At 39.2% G+C, this 21,656-nt stretch overlaps 1 protein-coding gene across 1 annotated transcript in view; it reads left to right on the top strand.

The window, feature by feature from the left end:
* Positions 1–21,656, top strand: part of CDK14 (cyclin dependent kinase 14) — a 318,753-nt gene that overhangs the window by 190,513 nt on the left and 106,584 nt on the right. Inside the window, exon 10 of the mRNA XM_054992114.1 lies at positions 17,968–18,061. Coding sequence (XP_054848089.1) covers positions 17,968–18,061 — 94 coding nt within the window. The remainder of the gene's footprint in view (positions 1–17,967; positions 18,062–21,656) is intronic.

Genomic DNA, 21,656 nt, shown 5'->3' with positions numbered 1-21,656 from the left:
CAACATTCATCTAACATAGTCCTCTCAAACATTTGGCCTGTACAACATGTGTTCCTCAACATTTAACCAGTGCATTTCCTATTGCTCTTTTATTGGCAGCTGCACAAAAATCTATTACTGCGCAAAATATCTATTACTTCCACGTCCTTCTTTCATTTGGGAGTCCTAAAGAGTAAAAGCCTTGTGTCAACAATTCATCCTGCCTCCGATCATATACATCTTCTGACCACACATACTGCTAATTTGAGACTATAAATAAGGAAAATCCTTTGACCTTAAAATCATTCAGCCACCTGTTTCATGTTTCCTGGTGAAAGCAAAGTTAAGAAAATTTGGATAGAAAGACTATTTACATTCATAATCTTAAATATATTATAAACATATTTTTAAATAATATTGTCCATATAAGGCAGGATTGTATTTATTATGCATGTATATTCTGGGACCAGTCTACCCAATGCGGCTTCCCTCTCCCCCCTTTTTATATTTGTAACATCCAGCCTGATGAAGAGTCCCAGGATTGCAAAAACTCGCACACTCTTTTGTGTCATTTTGATTGGACTTAGTAAAAAGCTTTATGTGGATTATGTTCATGTTTTTGGATTTAGATGAAAAGCAAGTAGCAGCATAAGTGCTAAACTTAACATGATTACAGCTAAACTGTATTCAAACAGATCTGTCCCAATCAGCAGGGAGTGGGAATCCAGTTTGAACAACATAAGAGGCAAGTGGGTAAGGAGTTCTGAGCTTTTCCCCACATCCCTGCTTTTCTCTTTCTACAGCCCCCACCCTGCCTCCAAAGTAAGCACATAAAAATGGAGCCTCCCCACTTCATGATTCAAGTTTAAAGACTCAGATCTATTATTTGTACATTTGGCCCTAAGGTGCTTGCTGAAGTGAGTGGATCATGTGTTAATAAAATCTTGATTCGTACTCATGATGTTCATTTGGGGGTCATAGGGAAAGATGCACTTTGCCAGTGTAGCATACTGAAAAATGACCCACCACATTAAATTTTCATCATGTAAAAAGCAAAGGTCATAGTTCTGTGAGAAATGCCGTCCTAATTTTGATGCCCCTAATAGACATGTTCTAAATAGTATATGAGAAATATTTTTAAAACAAATACTATAATGAGGAAGGCCATCAGCAGCCCATGGAGAACTTGTCCTTCCACCTCTATATATTACCATTGCCAAGGTGAAAACTGGTCATAGCTGGAGGACACAAAACGAATGTCTTTAATAATGGACATGAAATATTGATGTTCCCAGATGTAGGACCTTTAACACAAGTCAAAAAGATATACAGGGTGCTTTTCAGGAGGAATGCTTTGTTTCAGGTGAAAAATGAGCCAGCAGTGATTGCATCTATCAAATATATGAATCCAACAAAATGACAAATAATTCATCTTCTGGAAAATACTGAGCAATCACCAGGCTTGGGCTGCAGTCAGGATCAAAGCTGATCAAATAGATGACAGATGGAAAGTCTTTTTGGATGTCCCAATTGACATGCATAAGGAAGTATGTATGTTTGATACATCTTAGGACTTTGCGCATCTTAGCGCTATATCCTTCCACACATTGTGTGGAAGGGTATAGGAGGTATTCCAGCCTTATGATTCCATCTTTAGTACCATAACAGTACATATGCACACACTGTGTATTTTTATTGTCCACAGTCTGGACAATACCAGAAGTCATTCTGGTTTTTTGGGGGTGGGGGTGAGGGAGTGGGGTACTTCTCCAAGAGTACAGTAGGCAGCAGACCACTTTTGAAACTAATGACAATTTGAAAACAAGTTTTAAAATGTATGGAATGTGATGGAAGGTGGGGATATCAAAACATCCTGTTGGCTAGGTAGAAGCCCTTTGGAATGCATAGAGAAGCTGTCTGAATCATAGAGCAGAACCACAAGTGACAAAAGGCACAGATTGGACACTTGTCAGCTTCCCTCAAGTTTTGATGGGAAATGTAGGCATCCTAGTCTTGCAGCTTGGCTCTCTGACTGCTGTCCAATGGACTTTTCAACTGTCACTTGTCCAACATTCCGCCAAGCTGCCTACATTTCCCATCAAGACTTGAGGGAAGTGTCCAAGTGTCCAATCTGTGCCTTTTGTCACTTGTGGTTCTGCTCATAGCCATATCATTAAATACCAGTTGGAGGTGTATAATTTTAATAGCAATCTCTATTGAAAAAAGCAGTACTTCAGCAAAGTACCTAAATTTCATATTTTGTCTGTATATCAGTGAAACTGAAGCCAGCTTTGTACAGTCTTCTAGAGCACTTAATATTGTACACACAGGTAAAGATATTAACATTTATTTATTTATTCATTTATAATATTTCCATGCCACCTCTTCAGAGTCCTACTTGAGACATCTTACAATTAAAAACATGATGTTTAACAATATTTAATGGTGTCTGACAAAGGGAGCTTTGATTTTCAAAAGCTTACACCCTGAAAATCTTGTTGGTCTTTAAGATGCCACTGGACTCAGCTTGCTGTTCTACTGTGGACCAACATGGCTACCTACCTGCAAGTGAAATTTGACAAAATGTGCTGAATTTCTGGCACCAGCTGAAAACTTGCTTCTTTACCAAAAGTTTTTTTAAAATGTGATTGTTTCCCGCTGTTGAATTTTAATTGTCTGTAAAGCTTTGCCTTTAGTGGACAGAGCAGGATAGAAATGATTAGAAGAGAAATAGTATCTTTGCCAATTTATCTTCCAAAATTAGATAAACTTTTAAGAAAAAAGTCCTGAGGTAAATGCAGGCTATTGGTTTTTTGTTTGTTTTTTTTAAATTGTTCCATCAACATCCGTATGGACCCACAACTAGTTTTATTTAGTAATGATGAGGATTTGTTTGTTTATTTAAAAAATTTATATGCTGTTTTCCCACTCCAAATAAGGTCCACAAGATGGCAATTAAAGCAATAAAATAACATTTAAAATGCATGTATAAACACAATAAAAGCATATAAAGAAATTAGCAAATACATAAATGAGGAGGGTCTGTAAGAGTTTTCTGGAAGTATGGCAAATGAAACAAAAAAGTCTTTACATGCTGGTGGAAGATAATGGCTGATTCCGCACACGTTGGATAATGCACTTTCAGTCCTCTTTATAGATCATTTGGAACAGATTGTTTTGTGTGCGGAACAAAAAATCCACCTCAAACGATTGATAAAGTGCATTGAAAGTGCATTATTCAACGTGTGCAGAATCAGCTAATGACAGAGAGAAACAGGCAGATCTCCTGGGAGAGGGACTTCCAAAGTTTCAGAACCACAAGGCACTTTCATGGGTTGCCACCCATCTTGCCCTTTTGTGTTGCAGCAGTGGTACAACATTCTGCTCTGTGATAGGATGCCAAGATTCAAGTCCAGTAGCACCTTAAAGACCATCAAGATTTCCAGGGTATAAGCTTTCAAGAGTCAGGGTATCTTAATGAAGAGAGCTTTGATTCTAGAAAGCTTATACCTTGGAAATCTTGTTGGTCTTTTAAGGTGCTACTGGACTTGAATCTTCCTGTTCTACTGCAGACCAACATGGCTAGCTGCTCACCTGAAACTATCTGTGGGTGGATGGTAGTTTTCAGCTTACCTGACACAGGAGGTGGTGGCAGCTTCAAGCACAGACAGCTTCAAGAGGGGATTGGATAAACATATGGAGCAGAGGTCCACCTTGTGGCTATTAGCCACAATGGAACTCTCTGTCTAGGGCAGCGATGCTCTGTATTCTTGATGTTTGGGGGCAATCAGTGGGCGGGCTTCTAGTGTCCCTTCCCCACTGGCAGACCTCCTGATGACACCTGGTTTTTTGGCCACTGTGTGACACAGAGTGTTGGACTGGATGGGCCATTGGCTTGACTCAACAATACTTCTTTTATGTTCTTACGTTCTTACCTAGTCAGAATCTCAGAAATCTAATGCTATATCTGTAATGCTATAATTGCTGATTGTCAAGGCTAAGGCTTGGATCCTAAATCTTTCTTCTGTTTGCATGTCCCTTTGTCCACTATACAGCACTACTTCTGGCACTAGCCCTGATCCATGAGAGTAAATATGGAAGAGGGTATTTTTGCCTCTCCCTTCCTATTTCTCCATATAGATTACAGTTATGAGATTGCAGTTGTGGGAATGCACACTTTATAGCATTACATTATTTAATATACCTCCCATTCCAAGATACTAAAGCTGTTGAATGGGGCCTGTGTGCCTTTGCAACTTAACTAGTCCTTGTGTGTGTGTGGGGGTGTGTTATTAATTAAGAATGTGTTTCCTCTAATCCTGTCTCCCTGCTATTCCAGAGGTGTCAGAGTCTTTAAAAGTGGCACTGAATAGCATGCATACCTTAATCACAATTATTCTTTCCAGGATGCTATAAGCACATAGGCACTTGAGCAGAAAGGAGAAAGGTTTCCCCTTTCCCCTGTGTGTTCCTCTTTTAAATGGTTGCTCAGCTGCCATCAGTGTTCTCTGACCTTAGAGGTAAGTGAATGTGCATATTCTGGACCAATTGAAACTCCAAAGACAATCTCCAAAAGAAACCCACATAGAGCACATTCCATAGCTATAGTCTTTGAAATGTCTATTTGCTTGTAAATGAGTCCTGCCTAGCCATTCATTCAGCAACTAAGAGGGTTAATGGAATGTTTATTATCATTCCAATATGGTAAAAAAGAGACATAAGATAATGGGAAAATGTTATGGAATCTGTACAAGTCATTTAATGCCAGAGGATGCTATGTGAAAGGAGTGTATAGCAAGTTATTTTAATTAATAAGCAGAAATATTCAGGATAAGAGTTTACTTTTTGTGTGTGTAAGTGGGGGAAGGGGGGGTTAACAATTTATGTGTTCGGTGGGGATGTGTGAAAGTTACTCTGATATTTATTGTGAAAAAATAGAAATAAATGTGTTGAGGGAGGGGGAAGAAAAGTAAAATGGTCAGTAAGCAGAGCAACATCTGGAACTGTGTTCAGCAGAAGTGGGAGTAGGCTGAACTAATGTAGTGTTGATCAGTTTGCAGAATTGTGTATGTGAGGTGTGTGTACTTTGCAAATGGCATATACAAATGGTGTGTAATAATACTGTGTGTGAAAGTAGTGTTATTGTGTGATGGGGAATTAGATACAAAGTATTACACAGAAAAACATTTATGCGGGTCTTTGCTAGTTTTGTGTGTGGGTTTTGTAATGAGAAAAACAAAATCACCAATCATCACCTTCTAATTTGGTGATTACAATGAATGGCTTTCAATTATAAGTCTTGAGGAATGGCCTGTGAGGCAGGAACGGAATAGATGGACAAATATTAAAAAGGAATATAAATATTAACCACTGGGCAGTGTCAGGGAAGCAGGTGGCAGTGGCCGCAAGCTATTTATACACTTCATTTGTCATTGGAGGGCATTGGGAGAGTAACCAAAAGCTAATGATTCATGTATAGTATTAACATTCTCCAGCTTTCTCTGTAAATAGCCACTGGCAATTTAAGAATATTAATGAAGAGATACATGCATTAGTGGTGTTAGCTAGCAACAGGAATCAATATTGAGTGCTGCGATTTACTACTGTCAGCATACAACAGAGTGATATTATGCTGAATGTATTATGCAACTTGAGAAGACACCAAGAAATTATAGCAGTCTGACTTTTCTTCAGCATTTAAAGATCAGTAAGTGCCATTTAGCACAGGTGTAAAGTTATGATCCTGAATTTTTTCAGTTCTTTGAGTACCGGTATGGTAAAAATAGTTGCCGAGCTTTATTACCTTGGGAACATACAGAGTTTTAATATTCGATAATGCTGGTGTGAAAGGTTTGGAAGTAAGAACTATTGTATTAGGCACTTACTTGTAACACTAGCAATGTTCCTGCCATAATCATGTTTTTCTTTCAGAACTGCATCAGTAATGTTCCGACAGTTTGTAGATTGCTAGCCTTGCTTCATAAACAATTCTTTTGCCTAATTGTTAATCTTCAAACCACTGCATACAATGATGGTGGTGTCTTAATTTATTACTATGAGAAATATTTCCCCCATTTTACAGTTATGGGATACTGAAGCTTAAACATCAAATTGAAGCTTGGAAATACTCACTTGCCTGGCATATAGGAACTGTCCTTGAGCAACGAAATGTTTCTCTTCTGGCTTTAGAGCTAAGGCTAAAAAGCTGCATATCAAACTTGTGTGTGCATGCTCTCTCCCTTTCCTCTCCCCTGAAAGGGAACAAAACAACCATCTTGCTGCCTCCAGTATATAAAGGAATGCTACAGTTTACACGGTGCACAAGTTAAAGCTGCAAGCTCTATACCTGAAAGAAAAATCTGTCTTTAACCCAGCTTTCTTACCCAGCAGCTGCCAAGGTTCCGTGGATTGAGAAACATTAGGAAACATTTTAGATGTGGCATCATTCAGCCAATTCTGAATCTGAACTGCCCATCCCTAGCCACAAGCATACTTTGTTAATCTTTCTAGTAGCATTGTAGTTCTGAAAAAATCTGTATGAAAATAATAGCTGCTTGCTCTGTGCTCTTATAAAGGAATGGGATGACATGAGAAGATTTAATGAATGTATATATCAAGACACAAACCGTGCGTGTCAATGAATTCCATGAACTTCTTGTAAACTCTTGAAAGTGCACAATGTAACACAAAATTTGGTAGGGCATGTAAAATATGAGATTGCTTGCACCTCGTGCAGAAGAATATCATACACCCTTGGCGAGAAATAGCATTTGAAAAGCTATTTCCATTCACTTCTGAACAAGTTTTTGAGCTCAAGAGGAAAAACAGAAGGAATTTCTTTTTTTCCCTTTCTGTTCTCACTGTAAAGCCTTCCATCTATAAAAGATTGTTAATCCTCAAAAGAGGACAGGATTTCATGATAACTATCAAACGATTTTTAATTTAAACTTCTGGAAAGATGCTGACACTGAGAACTTTTTTTATCAGCTGCGATCTACTGAATTAACCTGCAGTTGGATAATCTTCTCAGGTCAAGTTGAGACATTTTAGCTGAAAAAGCATCCTTTGTTCCTGCACACTGGATGTGCATTTAATCATTTTTCACTAAAAGAACATTTTATTCAGTCTGACTGTAAAAGTAAAAAGTATTCAGGAAGATAGTGAGTGTTGTTCAAGCACTGATTCTCTTAAAATATTTTATCTTGAACCAAACTTTTTACAGACTATTCCATTCCAAATCAATTATGTAATTACCGAGTTTGAAATGAGACTGCCTGATAATCTCTGAATATGATTGTTTGAAATTTCTAATGGATTTCTTCATGTTGTAGCAGGACTGGGGATTTGCCCAAGGACTTGAAACCAAACAGAATTTCAAGAAGGAAAATTTATTAAGCCGGCTGGCTCAGATGTGATAACATATCACTTCAAAATCTCTGAGCCCCGAATAGAGAGAGTTCAGATGCTGAAATAGTCAAGCTTGCTTACATCACATAGCATGTGGTACATAGTTGATTACAAGCTTACAATATTTTAGCTTCATCATCAGAATCAATTGACCCAGACATGACTTTTCTTAGTGCAGCATAAATCTAGACAAATTCTCTTAAATCATCAGTTTTATCTTTTAGGCAGTTTATTCTGAGATACACAATGCTGTATACTTCTTCTTTTCTCAGGCTACAAGTTTCCTGTTCCAACAGTATCTAGCTGACTTAACAGCTATATTTTACTCTGAAGAAGGATTTTATTTAATCTTTCTAAATGTTAGTTAATCAGAACAATATTATAGCACTTATTAGTTAATAATCAATATAATATAAAACATTTTCCTTGAGGCTTGCTACAATGTATCCTGCTTTTCTCCCTATAAGGATACTCAAGGCAACTAACCAGACAAAATATAATTCTGAGCAAAGCTTACCAATAGTATTTAAAACTGTAGATACAGCTTGCCAAAATCTGGAAAATGCTAAATACCTCATTTTGTTGTTTTACCTCATTTCCTGAATATTGCTTAACCCAGTGCCTGTAAGAAGTGGGGCTTCTGCTGAAAATGCTTGTGGCCCAGCGTTAAAGTGAATCTAATCACAGGCAAAATAATTGGGAGGGTAGGAAGTAGAACACAGGTACACTTTTCAGGTTGGTAATCTGATATTGTAACCAGCGTCTAAAGTATTTCATCTTCATAAAGCTTAGAAGAGGTATCTTTAAAGATAATTATGGAGGGGCATTAAAAATAGCAACCCCCAAAAAGTGTAATTCCCTGTGTGGTGAAATACTCTCCATCCTAAAAATCATGTTGCTGTTGTACTAATCGGGACTGCACTGTTTACATGTCCCAAGATACCTTTCTGCAATCTAACAGCCAGCAATGGGAATGCTACAGGAGAATGAGTCATCTCTTAGGGGCGGAGCCAATCCAGTGCTTTACAAATGGAAATTGCCCTGGTCAGTAGAAAGACAATAAAGAGCCAGGTAACACCTGAGGCAAGAGAGCCACGCCTAGGGCTCTCTGTGAATTCTCTGAAGAAGAGAAAGAACCTCTCTTGCTCTGGCTCCTGCTCTTACTCTTTTAAACCTTTCTGCATCTTATTCCAAGTTTTTCTCAGAACAGAATTTGGAAATGTCTTGGCCATTAGGGTTGCTACCAGCAATTATCACCCAGTGCCAAAAAGAATATGGTATTAAAGTAAGTAAAATTAAAGCAATTATCTTCTTAATTTCTCCTGTTTGGAAGCTGAAGGAGCTCACTCAAGTGATCAACATCTTTGGTGCTCTGTCATGATTTACAGAGTGCTTTCTGTTTTCCTGAAATGGGCTCAGAAAGAAAACAAGCTCCTGATTTTCAGTCTGGGGACAAGGAAGTGGATATCTGCTCAGCTATCAAGTTAGTAGGACACATGATGCAATCGCTGCATCTGTCGAACATGTGTCTGTAATGGAATCCAGCTATTCTAGCAAAGTAATTATTTCATGACAACTAAAGCTCAGACCAGGTGCATCAGAAGGGGGATGATCTGTTATACTTTAATACTGGCTTCAGATTTCTATATAAATCTCTGCTACAATCTACCAGTTCTTTAAATGAAGTCTTCTGATACTATTTTCAAATTGCTAGCCGTTAAAGCAAATGTGAGTACAGAAACTAAGAGCAAATCAGTCTGTTAAGGGTTGTCAGATTCTCTTTGTGACTGGTCCAGCTCACATAGCTGCTGATGAACTGGAGACAGAACACTTATTGCTATTTCCAAACTCCTTACATTTTGTGACCCTGGTCTGTATTCCTTCCAGGCCATGACCAGCCCACCCATTCTGCTATCTTAAAGAAATTTTCCTGCTCTTGTCCAAAGAGCTGTTTACCAGAAAAGTTAGGTGAATTAATCAAAAGATGTGCACATGAGAAATAAAGGCTGTTAGATGGATAAAGTGAAATGTAGAAGTGGATTGTGTTTACATGAATTTCAGTTTAAAAAAAGTAATGATCTATAGACCATAGAAAGGTGAAGCTTTCACACAAAACAACAAACTTAGAAAGATGAATAAATCAGGCATAATTGATTCTTTAATTATTGTTCTAAAAATTTCCAGTCCTTTTTCCTGTGTCCTTTTTCTCAGTCTCAGGCTAGCCTAATAATAAGAAGAATAACGTTCTATTTATATACCACCCTTCAGGACAACTTAATGCCCACTCAGAGCAGTTTACAAAGTGTGCTACTATTATCCCCACAATAAAACACCCTGTGAGGTGGGTGGGGCTGAGAGAGCTCCAGAGAGCCGTGACTAGCCCAAGGTCACCCAGCTGGCTTCAAGTGGAGGAGCGGAGAATCAAACCCGGTTCTCCAGGTTAGAGTCCCGCTGCCCTTAACCACTACACCAAACTGGCTCTAACAGAAAAAACCTCCGGAGATATCAGCCTGTAACAAAAAGCAGCTACTGAGATAATGCCCTAACTTGACCTTGTTCCAGCTCTTCTTATTTGAAAAGTCTTCCACTTGAGGAGTCCTCAGCATATGTTCCCGCTACCTCAAACACCACCCCCAGCAAAACCAGAAGCTTGTCCCAATGCCTATATTCTCTAGACTTTTCTTGAATTTATTGTCTGAAATTCTGCTGTAGTTCTACTTTGCACCCATGTCAAGCATCCCCTCCTGGACCTCCTGACACCCAGTTGAGTACAGGTCCAAAGTTCACCTGGATCATAAACTACCCCCTCCCATTGTGTTGGAACTGAGGACAAGTACCTCTAGGCTTTTTAGTACACTTGTGTATTGCCATATTACATTATATGCGTGTACTTTGGTTTCTCTCAAGCATTCTCTGATTATTCTGTTAAATTCCTGTCTCTGTTTTCATTCCAGCCTTTCACTAGAACCCTACAGCGTTGTCAAAACAAAAAGTAAAATATGGTGGTCTAAGTACAGGTTCGGAGGCATATTGCCTTCTAGCCAGGTGCTAAAAAACATCTCTTAGCAGGACAGGAAGCCAGATATGATAAATAAGAGATTTCCATCCTGTACTTAGCTATTTCTGTGAAACCTGAGTTCCATTTGGGAAGTGGGTTGATTCGTGCAAAGCAGGTGTCTAATTGGCATATAAACAAACCACCCACTCTCTAGACTCTGTCCATTCTCCCATTTATGGTAGTCACCAAGGGTCATTTCGTAGAAAAAGAGCTGCAGGAACTCATTAGCACAACTCATTTGCGTATGCCACACCCTTGCCATTGCTGGAAATGTGTCATTAGCATAACTGATTTGCATATGCCCCACCCCCTGACATCACCTATCCTGGCTGTTTTGGACCCAATCCTGGCCATTCAGGGATGAAATTGGGCCCAAAATGGCATAAAGGGGCTGAAAAGGGGCCCAAAATGGTCAGGAGAGTGATCCACCACTTGTCAGAGGCCTGATCCTGGCTGTTTTGGGACCAATCCTGGATGGTTTGGGCCTGATCATGGCCATTTTGGGCCCGAATTGGGCGAAACAGGCCCCAAATGGCCAAAAATCAAGTGGGCGGGGCCACCTGACATGTGACCTTTTTGGAGAAATACCGGAACTGCATTCCTGTGCGTTCCCCCTCAAAATGAGCCCTGGTAGTCACATGGCTGGGGGGGGGACAGTAGAGTAGGAGAAAAGCTGTCCACAGTTTGGAATTTCTACATCTCAAATATATTTCACTTACACTCAGCAAAGTGGGTTGTAGATCAAATCAAGCCTGAATTTTTCCTAGAAGCTGAAATGAAAAAATGAGGCTATCGTACTTAGGTCACATCACGAGAAGACAAGGCTCTCTGGAAAAATCAGTAATGCTAGGAAAAGTGGAAGGTGGTAGGAAAAGAGGAAGACCCAGATTGAGATGGCTTGACTCAACAAAAGAAGTCATGTCCTCTAGTTTGCAAGATCTGAGCAAGCCTCTTAATGACAGGATGTTTTGGAGGTCTTTCATTCATAGTGTTGCCATAAGTCAGAAGCGACTTGACCCCACACATCACACACTGTCAGCTTGGTACTTCTCTTAGAAAATGAATCTAATACAAATGCCAATTAGGTCCAAAAATGAGTAGTTCAGAAATTTAAGAATTTAAGTAGTTCAGAAATTTAAGAATGTTCAGATTTCACTAGACTGCTTTGTTCCAAGCAAAAGTGGCTTCCTGTCTTCTAGTTAGAGATTTGTACTCTGCAAGAGAATTTATTGTGAAATTTACATGTGGTTTAGTCAGAGTATGAATCTAGAGATATTTAAAATACAGGTCAGGGTGGAGGTCCAGAGGTGACCCCAGGGCCTGACCTGTACTGCTAGTTAGCCCTTGCTGTGTGTATATGTTTCGTTATGCTGTTGCCAAAATAAATATGGCCCATTTAGTTCCCAATACTTGTGTCTGTTTCTTCTTTCCGTCTGGGGTAGCAAAATTGCACATTCTCTCATTCAGAACCTTTGCTCCTTGGGAATTCTTATTCATTGTTATGGTGACAATGTTTCTGGGTGTAAAGAAAACACATGCAGGATTTTAAAAATCTCTCCACTTTTTTCCCTGATTCATGTATTTGTTTACCTTGTTTTATAGAGTTTCTGCCTTGTTTGTGGAATTTATCTATCTGAAAAATGTGTGTATAATATCTCACTTTTATAGTCAAGACCAATACATTAACTAAAATGATTTGGGGTGCAATCCTATATAATTACATATAATTAAGGTTGAGTATTTCATTTCTTCTTGCGAATGTGGGTTTTTTAAAAATTGTTGTGCATTTAAATGTAGGCCTCTGAGGAAAGAAGGAAGGGGCCTGGATGGGTTGAATGGAATGTATTCTGATTGGTCAGCAGCGGTACCTTAGGGAACAGAGTGACTTGCAGTTTTAGATAGAGAACTGAGAGAAAATATTTGCCTTGGGCAAAGCAGGCTATCTGTATGGGGCCTGAACTGGCTGTGTGGTGTTCTGAGAAACTCTAAGTCAGGCAAACTGTGTGTGTACCTGGGGCAGTCTGTGTATGTCTGGAGAGATTGATCTGTCTAGTTCAGGCAAGCTTAGTGGAAAGGCTTGAGTGATTCTATGTGTAGATGAGAAGAGAGTTTATTCTGTTAGTGAATATCTGTGTGACAAATTATTCTTTGTAATTGAGTCTATTAATATACCTTTGTGCCATTAAGTCGCCTCCAACCTATAGTGACCCTATGAATGAAAGACCTCCAAAATGCCCTATCATTAACAGACTTGCTCAGATCCTGCAAACTGGAGGGCATGGCTTCTTTTATTGAGTCAAACCATCTCGTTTTAGGTTTTCCTCTTTTCCTACAGCCTTCTACTTTTCCTAGCATTATTAACTTTTCCAAAGAATCTTGTCTTCTCATGATGTGACCAAAGCATGATAGCCTTAGTCTTGTCATTTTAGCTTCTATGGAGAATTCAGACTTGATTCGATCTGGTACCCACTTACTTATCTTTTTGGCTATCCATGGTATCCGCAAAACGACCTTTAAGGAGATATAATTATTTTTGAAACTACTGAATTTAAGAACTATTCTGAAACCAATACCTATGTCTATACTCTTCAGCTATCATGATTATGTACTTACAAGTAAATTCTACTTTTGTTGAAGAAAAAAGATCTTCTTTTACCTCACAACCACCCTCATGTGCTGACTGTTCTGTCAAACTACCATCTGTAACAAGCCTTCCTATATTACCAGTTAAACTGAGAAAGATTAAGGTGAAAGCATTTGGTGACAGTGAAAAACTTTTGAGGGAAGGAGGGAGGTAGCAATATATTAATCACAGAAAGGAAAAAGGGAAGATGTTCTTAAGGTGTAAGCTTGGGTAAAGTAGAGAACTGAAGCTCTGTGGGAGTGAAAATAGCAGTGTTGATTGGAACCAAGGCCCTCCTGAGGTAAAAGTTTAAGGTAACATAAGGAGGAGCTGAACTAGAGGTCCAAGGGCAAAAATTTAATAATATGTTTTTAGATCTAGTTTTAGATCTAGTAATAAATGAAGGCTTGAAACACAGTTATCCAGCTATTAATTTTTATCCAGCATAACTCCCAATTATTTATAGTCCGTCTCACGGAGATTCAAGACATACTACATACAGCATAATATCTCCTAACTATAGTTTTGTTTGGAAAAGATTTTGACCCAGACAAAATCTTGGGATCTTCAAAGGGTTGAATAATCTGAGTAAAACCATGCACGTACCCACACATTATGTATGCTTCTGTTTTAAGATGTTTCTTTAGTACCAGGTACCATTTATATAATTATATCATTTTCAGGTTATGTAGCTACTTGAGAAGCAATTTATAAAAGCAGGGCTTATTTTATCTGCCCCTGCAGAGGTATTCAAGTTAGAAGTGGGTATAGGGTTAACTTAGAAGAGGGTATAGCATTAAGACGGTTACAACAGTCAAAATGAGAAAGTATCAGCATTTCAGTTGTGTCAAGATAAAAACAAATGACATGTAATTGAAACCTATAATTGAGTTCCCTCCCTGCCATGAAACTCAGTAGGTGGCTAGGTCAGTCACTGTCTCTCAGCCTAACCTACCTCACAGGGTGGATGGTTATTGTGATGGAGTAGGGGAAAAACTATGTAGGCTGCTCTGTACTTCTTGAAGGAAACGCAGGACATGTGTGCTAAATAAAATAAATAGTACCTGATGGAGAAAGATCCTAAATTAAACTAAACTTTGCAATCTTAAGGTGACCCTTAATTGGGCAGGTAGAAAATTATGATGAGAAAACAAAAAACTGAAGGAAAAAAACAGAAAATTGAAGAACAAGAGGAGAGATTACAAGTTCATTTTTAAAATTAGTTTTGATGCAGTGATCCAAAGAGGTCCTTGTGCAACCATGCGTCTCAAAATTTTCCTGTAGGGAAACCATTATCACTGAACCCAAAACATTTTAAGTATTCTAAAAAGCCATTTGGGAAATTGATAGGAAAGCTGTTCAAAGAAGGAAATAATGTGTCCAGTTCTGACAACAAATTATCCAAATATGTTTTGTTCAAACAAGAGGTACATTAGACTGCAGAAAACTGATCTAGGTATAACTGTGTCTTTTTGATATTCTGTCACAAACTCATTTGTTTTTATTAGAAGCTGTCATAGTTTACACAAACCTTTTATGTACAGTATTCTGTTGTCCAGCAAGTTTACCATCTAAATTCCTGTTTAAGCTCTTACCGTTGGTTGATATTTAGCTCTGTTTCCAGCAATTACAGCAAGATGCTTAGGAAAGTAAGAGGGACAATAGATGTGCAGTATTAAGTCCATTTGGCTGCATATGCTCCCGTTGGTATATTTAATGGGGTTAGTCATGCTTATTCCTATTAAAAGGCAAGATGCATGTTTCTGCATTATATAGCTGTCATTTCAGCTTCAGTCATGGCTGCGGTTAATAGACCTTTGAGTAGACGGTCTTGGTGGACTTTCTAGAAGATATGCAATGGGGGAAAAAAAACAAGTAATGCAGCCCCTCGGGCCTCTGGCTGAGAGCTAATCTGCCTCTGCTGCTTCTGCTGGCAGGTGTGGAGGCTCTGGAGGCCATGCTGGGCTCTGGTCAGGATCTTGCAAGGAAGATCCTGTAGATTTAGCACTCTGTGCTAAATCTACAGGAAGGTGGCATGTAATCAGTCTGGCATTTTGCCTCCTTTGTTCCACCTCAGCCTGGGCCCTTCGCTGCCACCATTCCTACAGAGTAGAGAGGGTTCTGGAGGGCTGTGGGCTGAGGTTTGTGTCTTGCGTGGCAAGGGCCTAGTGCCTATCTCAGGGGCTGATAGGAATGGCTCCTTTTGCAGGCTCAGGTGGGGTGGCTTCTGGTGCTGCTGGTGCTTGGTCAGAAGGTGTCTCTGCAGTTTGAGGTTCTCCCTGACCCTGCTGGTCTTCCTGGTCCCCTGTTCTTGGTTCTTCAGGCTCTTCCTCTGAGTCCTCCAGGTCCAAGTCATTGGCCTGGTTAGGGGCCAATGGTTTGGTCTGATACTTCCTCCCTCATTTTTGGAAGTAACTTGCATCAAGAGGAATCATTAAAAATCCACTTGAATAAACAGTACATGCAATATTTACAGTGCCATCCCAAGCAGAATCACACCTTTCTAAGTCTATTGGAATCTGTGGACTTAAACTAGGGCTGGCAGGCCTCCTGCCAGCAGTGAGATATTGACTACAGTGATGTTGGCTACTTTGCAATGTTACTTCCAGATAAAATGCAAAAGTGATCTAGGAATCCATAGAGTTTCCAACAAATCCTAGAACTAGCCTATGTTGCTTCTGGTTTTACCTGGAAGTTTTGTATCAGAACCAACATTGTTCCCCCCTCTGTTTCCCCACCCCCAAACCTCCTGCTGGTTGCTAGGATGTGACTCAGGTTAGTGTGGACATTTAATCGGCCATTTAAGGAGTAGGCAAACATCCTCACATTTTCCATCTTGTAATTTATTTGTCAGTAATGTAATATCTGAGGTCATTAAAGTGTTTTATTAATTAGCAATGCTGAATTGAAATTTCAAAAAATTAGCAGGAATATTATGTATGTAGGATTTTATTTAAAAATAGTTTACAGAATTTGCAAAAATCTTTAGTTTTTCTATATACACTAACTTTATTATTTCATATTTATACTTAACATTCTTAATTTCTCCATGTTCTGTTATTACTTCCATTGTTTTAATTCACAAACAGAAATTTAAACCACTTTTTCTCATAATAAAAAGTAGGCTTTCAAGGCAACTATTTGTCTTCAGTAAATGACAGTTCTGAATTTGGCTTTCTCCCTGTCCCAGATTTAAATATTGCCTCTGTTTGACTAAGATATATTGAGCTTAATGAAGCACTAACCAAAGTATATTAGGAGTGGCAGTTTAATCAATTCAGCCCCTTCAGCAACCAGCAAAAGCACATGGGGGTATAATTTCAATCCTCTTTCTAAGCATATAGAACATAATTTAGGAATAGATGTGAAGTGTGTCACATATCGCGTAGTCTGTAAATCAATGCTTTGTCTGTTCTCTGGCTTTAGATACAGTAACCAGTGTTGTTTGAAACTACATTTTTTTGATGGTTATACATTAAACTATACATTATAGTTTATTATACATTATATCTAGTTATACATTAAACTATAATTACATTTCTCGGTATTTTAAATGTAAGTTAAAAATAAATCAACTAAATAATTTAAGGAATCTTTAATTAAGGCTCTTTACCAAATTTGACCGATGAATTTTCAGCTACATTCTCTTAATTGATGAAAGCACATAGGAAACCAGCCGTCTTCTGAAACAAACAGAGATGTGGGTTGTTTCAACATGTTGGCACACCTAAAACTGTGTTACTTCTATTTCTGCAACTGAGGATGAAAAACATTACTGAAGGTTGTTTTACATGCTCGCAATCATCCTGCACCGTTTTGAAGTAATCAGAGAACTGACACACATACTTTGGGGTTGTTGTGCTCATCCTACATGAAGCTGTAGTATAGACCTTTAATAAAGGTGGTATGTATCCTCATTTTAGGCCTGTATTCCCAGAATTTTAATGCTTAATGAGCATTGGATCATATGATCAACACTATGATGGAACATAACGTTTTGCTATAACTGCAAACATTTTGCTATAACTGCAAGCCAGTTCAGTAAGGTCAGGGTCAGATAGGGTGGCTTGCATTCTCACCACATGCAAGCAGGAAACAGGCTACTTATTCCAGCCTATTGGTGCCATTGTTTGAACTCACAGAATTACTCTGAGCATGACTGAGACTGTGTATGCCCAGTAAAATTTGCCCCCTTTTTACCTGCATCAAACTCTAATAATTTTTGAAGCACTTTTTAGTTTCAAGAGTGATTTAACATGTGGCATGAGAAGTTGCTGTTTAAGAAACACAAATACAGAGCCCCTTGGGGTACATAAAACTAGTTAAACAGTTCTTTGAGCCCTAAAGAGCCAGCATGATGTAATAGTTAAAGTGTTGGACTAGGAATGGGGTGATCTGGGTTTAAATCCCCACTCAGCTGTAACACTCACTGATCTTGAGCCAATCAAAATCTTTGTGAAGATAAAATTAGGGAAGGGAGAGCTATCGACACCAGCTTGAGCTCCTTGGAAGAATATTAGGATAAAAATATGACAGAAGATACAGGTTTCTTAGTCACATTTATCTCTATTAATGGTTTCTGGCAATTACATACAGAGAAAGTGCTTCTCTCCTGTAGCATGGATGTCATTTCTTTTGGCAGTGACTTCAGAACTGCTTTTGGTTGTATTTAAGGTGTGTGGCACTTTTTAATTAATTGCTGTTGTTATTTCTCAAATAAAACAAGCTGCTTAGAATGAGTTCTGAATATATAAAAGATTTTAAAGCAGATTTTAAAGCATTCTAGTCATTTTTCATATCCTTTTGCAGCCTGCAGTGATGCACCAAAGAATAATATAATGACCCAATGATCTTCTTAATGTTAAGAAATTCAATTTTGTTTTAACTTTTTGCTTTGCAGGGGAGTCGGTTGTATCTTTGTAGAAATGATTCAAGGTGTTGCTGCTTTCCCAGGAATGAAAGATATTCAAGATCAACTTGAAAGAATATTTTTGGTAAGTGATTAGTTCTTTTTTCACTAATAGTGGAACCCCATGACCTAGATGGCCAGGGCTAGCTCAATCTTGTCGGCTTTCAGAAACTAAGCATGATCAGCCCTGATGATTATGAGGATGATTAACAATAACAATAACAATGATAACTGTGCTATTCAAGACAGATTAGTACCTCACCCAGAGTGGTGAACAAGTTAGTATTATTATTATCTCCACAATACAGCTGGGGAGCTGGGGCTGAGAGGGGTAGCTTACCCAAGGCTACCCACTGAGCTCATGACAGTAGTGGGATTCGAACCAGTAAAGCCAGTTTGCTGTAGTGGTTAAGAGTGCCACGACTCTAATCTGGAGAACCAGGTTTGATTCCCCACTCCTCCGATTGACCTTGGGTCAATCACAGCTTCCCGGAGCTCTCTCAGCCCCACCCACCTCACAGGGTGATTGTTGTGGGGATAATAATGATATACTTTGTAAACCGCTCTGAGTGGGTGTTAAGTTGCCCTGAAGGGTGGTATATAAATCGAATATTATTGTTATTATTATTAGAGTTCTGATTCACAGTCGAACACTTAACCACTGTGCTACAGCAGCTCTCTACTTGGATGGGAGACCCCCACCCACCAAGGGGGGCAGGCAATGCCAAACCATCTCTTATTTGTCTTGTGCCTTTAAAACCCTATGAAGTTGCCAAAAGTTAGCTGTGACTTGATGTCTCTTCACACACACACACACACACACACACACACAATAATGGGACCCTCCTTTAGCAGGTGTATTTCATTGAAGGAAGGTGCTTCGTGCCAGAAGACGACTCCTCTGCCATTACTGTCTAGAATCATAGGATCTAATGCAATGTACTACACTGGTGAAGAGTGTGGTTTGACTGAGGTTCTGAATAGTGCTTTATATATCCAAATGAAAAAATTGTGCCATGTGCTTACCTGCCTATTATGTGTTACTTTTTAATACAAGTCAAAAGACATAATTACTCTAGACCAGAAGTTATGAATAAAGTTTAATCTTGTACGGTTCACCATTTATTCTGTACTCATAAGTACAGTTTCAAATGAGTTTTCAGTGTATTTGAGAGGAAGCAGAGTCCCAGTTAACTGCACCCTCCCAACACTTAGAAATAAAAATTTAAAGTGGCGTAGCTTACACACAGATTTAGCCTCAATACCTTTCCAAGAAACTGAACACTGACTCCCTCCTGTAGCCAACCAACACACATTCTCTTCTCCACACAACAAATCCATTCTCGTTTTCTTCCCTTCCCCAGCTTCCTTCGTTCTAGCAATCCGCTACTACTTCTGCAACTTTCTATAGTGCATGTCCAGATAAAAGAGATTGGTAGAAAACGCACAACGAATGTGTTTCGTTTGCATTATTAGGAAGCAACTTACATCATATGAAAATTAGTCTGTCAATCCTATAGCAGGATAATTACTCTATTTCTTGTTTTGGTTCCTGTTGCTTCCTCTTTGCAATGTATTACCAGTTCTGCAGTCTTTCAGTCCTAGTGGCCCTTCTAGCTTCTCCAGTACCATTAACAGCTCATGACCACATTATCCAGTATGAGCCAAAAGTGCATTAAAGTTAATTTAAAAGCACTAAAGCACAGTGTATGGTTGTTTATGTTAGCAGGTAAAGCTATTCTTTTGCTTTCATCTGCAGTAACGAATATTTCAACTGACGGATGTGTTCTGAGTGTAGCTTCTCAATTGCAGGGAAATAAGAGGCCCTGGGCAGTCATCCAGTTAGCTAATCTACCTCCAACATAATTTAAGAGTATGTTACTATGATCACTCTTAGCCTTGTGCTGTAGTTTTCCCTCTAAAGACAGAACACAATGGGATGCACTCGCCAAAGTAAGATCATAGAACTACAGAAACAGCTACTATGAAAAGGCTAAAAGTAAATAAAGTTGGTCACTAAATAATATGGAAGGTCTAAAAAGCCGAAAAAGAGAGAGAGATCAGGACTTCATGTCTAACCTTCACTTTGTAGCAATTGAGCTATATTGTGTTTGATTCCAGCATGATGAAGTAAAGACTATCAGAGGTCAGTATAACAAACACTTTAATTTCCCTTCCCCCGCTGGACCAAGAGTGTCTTTGCTCGAGTTACCTGGAAGGAGTAAATGTCTAGCTCCATTAAACCTGTGTATCCTAGCAGAAAACTGCTCAAATAAACATGTTCATTTTTAATTATTTGTACTAACAGTAGGCCAAAGGGATGTACTAGCCGCTGCTGTAGATTTCCAAAAGCTTGAAGGTAAAAGTGCTGACTGAATGCTATATTTCCTAAGAACAGTTTAATGAAAATTACTCTTGGTGGCTTTCTAGTTCTTAGTAAAAAAAAAATCAAATGTCCATGTATAAAGCACAGGATCTATGAAAGAGAGAGGAAACTAGGCAGAAACATAAAGCACACATTCAGAAAATCATGTCCCATGATGTGGGGATAAGAAAGGCCACCTACCAGCCTTTGCGAGGGAGCCAGTGCTTGATTATATCCAGACAATCATATCAGAGAAAAATGATCTATATTAAATTTCTCGTAGCGGCAAAAAGTACTGAGGACTCTTGTTTGGTTTTGTCTCTTGTAAACAGTGATGAGTGTGCTCGTTCAAGTTTTACTGTTTTTTTTTTCTGAGCATGTTTCAAGTTCTCCTAGTTAAGGGCCAAACTAGATGTTTTGTGTCCAGATGTCAGACCTGTGGACATTATGGCTATTAAAAAATGGCTGATCCTGATCAGGCCTGCAGTGTAGCAGGGCTAGGTGTTCTTGTCATCCCCCCCCCCACACACACACACACACTGGCTTTTTTATCACTGGAAAAGGCGCATGGCGGGGAGAAGTTTCTGATTCCCACCATACTACGGGCCTGATTCAGTGTGTGAAGATGCACTTGAATGTACAGTTGGGTGTTAATGCTGCACTGTTTTCAGAGAGGTGCATATTCTGAGGGTCCAACTTGATTTCGAGGGTATGAGCTTCTGAGAGTCAGAGCTCCCTGACTCTTGAAAGCTCGTACCCTGGAAATCCAGTTGGTCTTTAAGGTGCTACCGCACCCGAATCTTGCTCTTCTACTACAGACCAACATGGCTACCCATCTGAAACTGTCATTGAAGGCACCACATTCTGAGGGTCATCACTTTCCGTCGTTGATATTCTGGTACAGTTATAGCAGTAAAATTGTATTAGGGCGCTTAAGTTCATGTGTCAGCGAAGCAGGCTTTGCTGGACTGTGGGGTATGTTCCAAAACTTCAAGCACTTTGGGGTGATGGTAATCAATTATAATATTTATCCATTTCATCAGCAGTGCTAGGTATTCTCCATAAACAGAGGAAACATGTCTTGTCTCCCTCTATTGTATTGTCGAAGGCTTTCACGGCCGGAGAACGATGGTTGTTGTGGGTTTTTCGGGCTGTATTGCCGTGGTCTTGGCATTGTAGTTCCTGACGTTTCGCCAGCAGCTGTGGCTGGCATCTTCAGAGGTGTAGCACCAAAAGACAGATCTCTCAGTGTCACAGTGTGGAAAAGAGAAGAGATGTAGGTCATTTGTATCTACTCAGGAGGGGTGGGGTTGAG

Source organism: Eublepharis macularius, chromosome 11, assembly GCF_028583425.1.
Source record: "Eublepharis macularius isolate TG4126 chromosome 11, MPM_Emac_v1.0, whole genome shotgun sequence".
NCBI lineage: Eukaryota > Metazoa > Chordata > Lepidosauria > Squamata > Eublepharidae > Eublepharis > Eublepharis macularius.
This window is presented reverse-complemented; position numbering and strand designations above follow the sequence as displayed.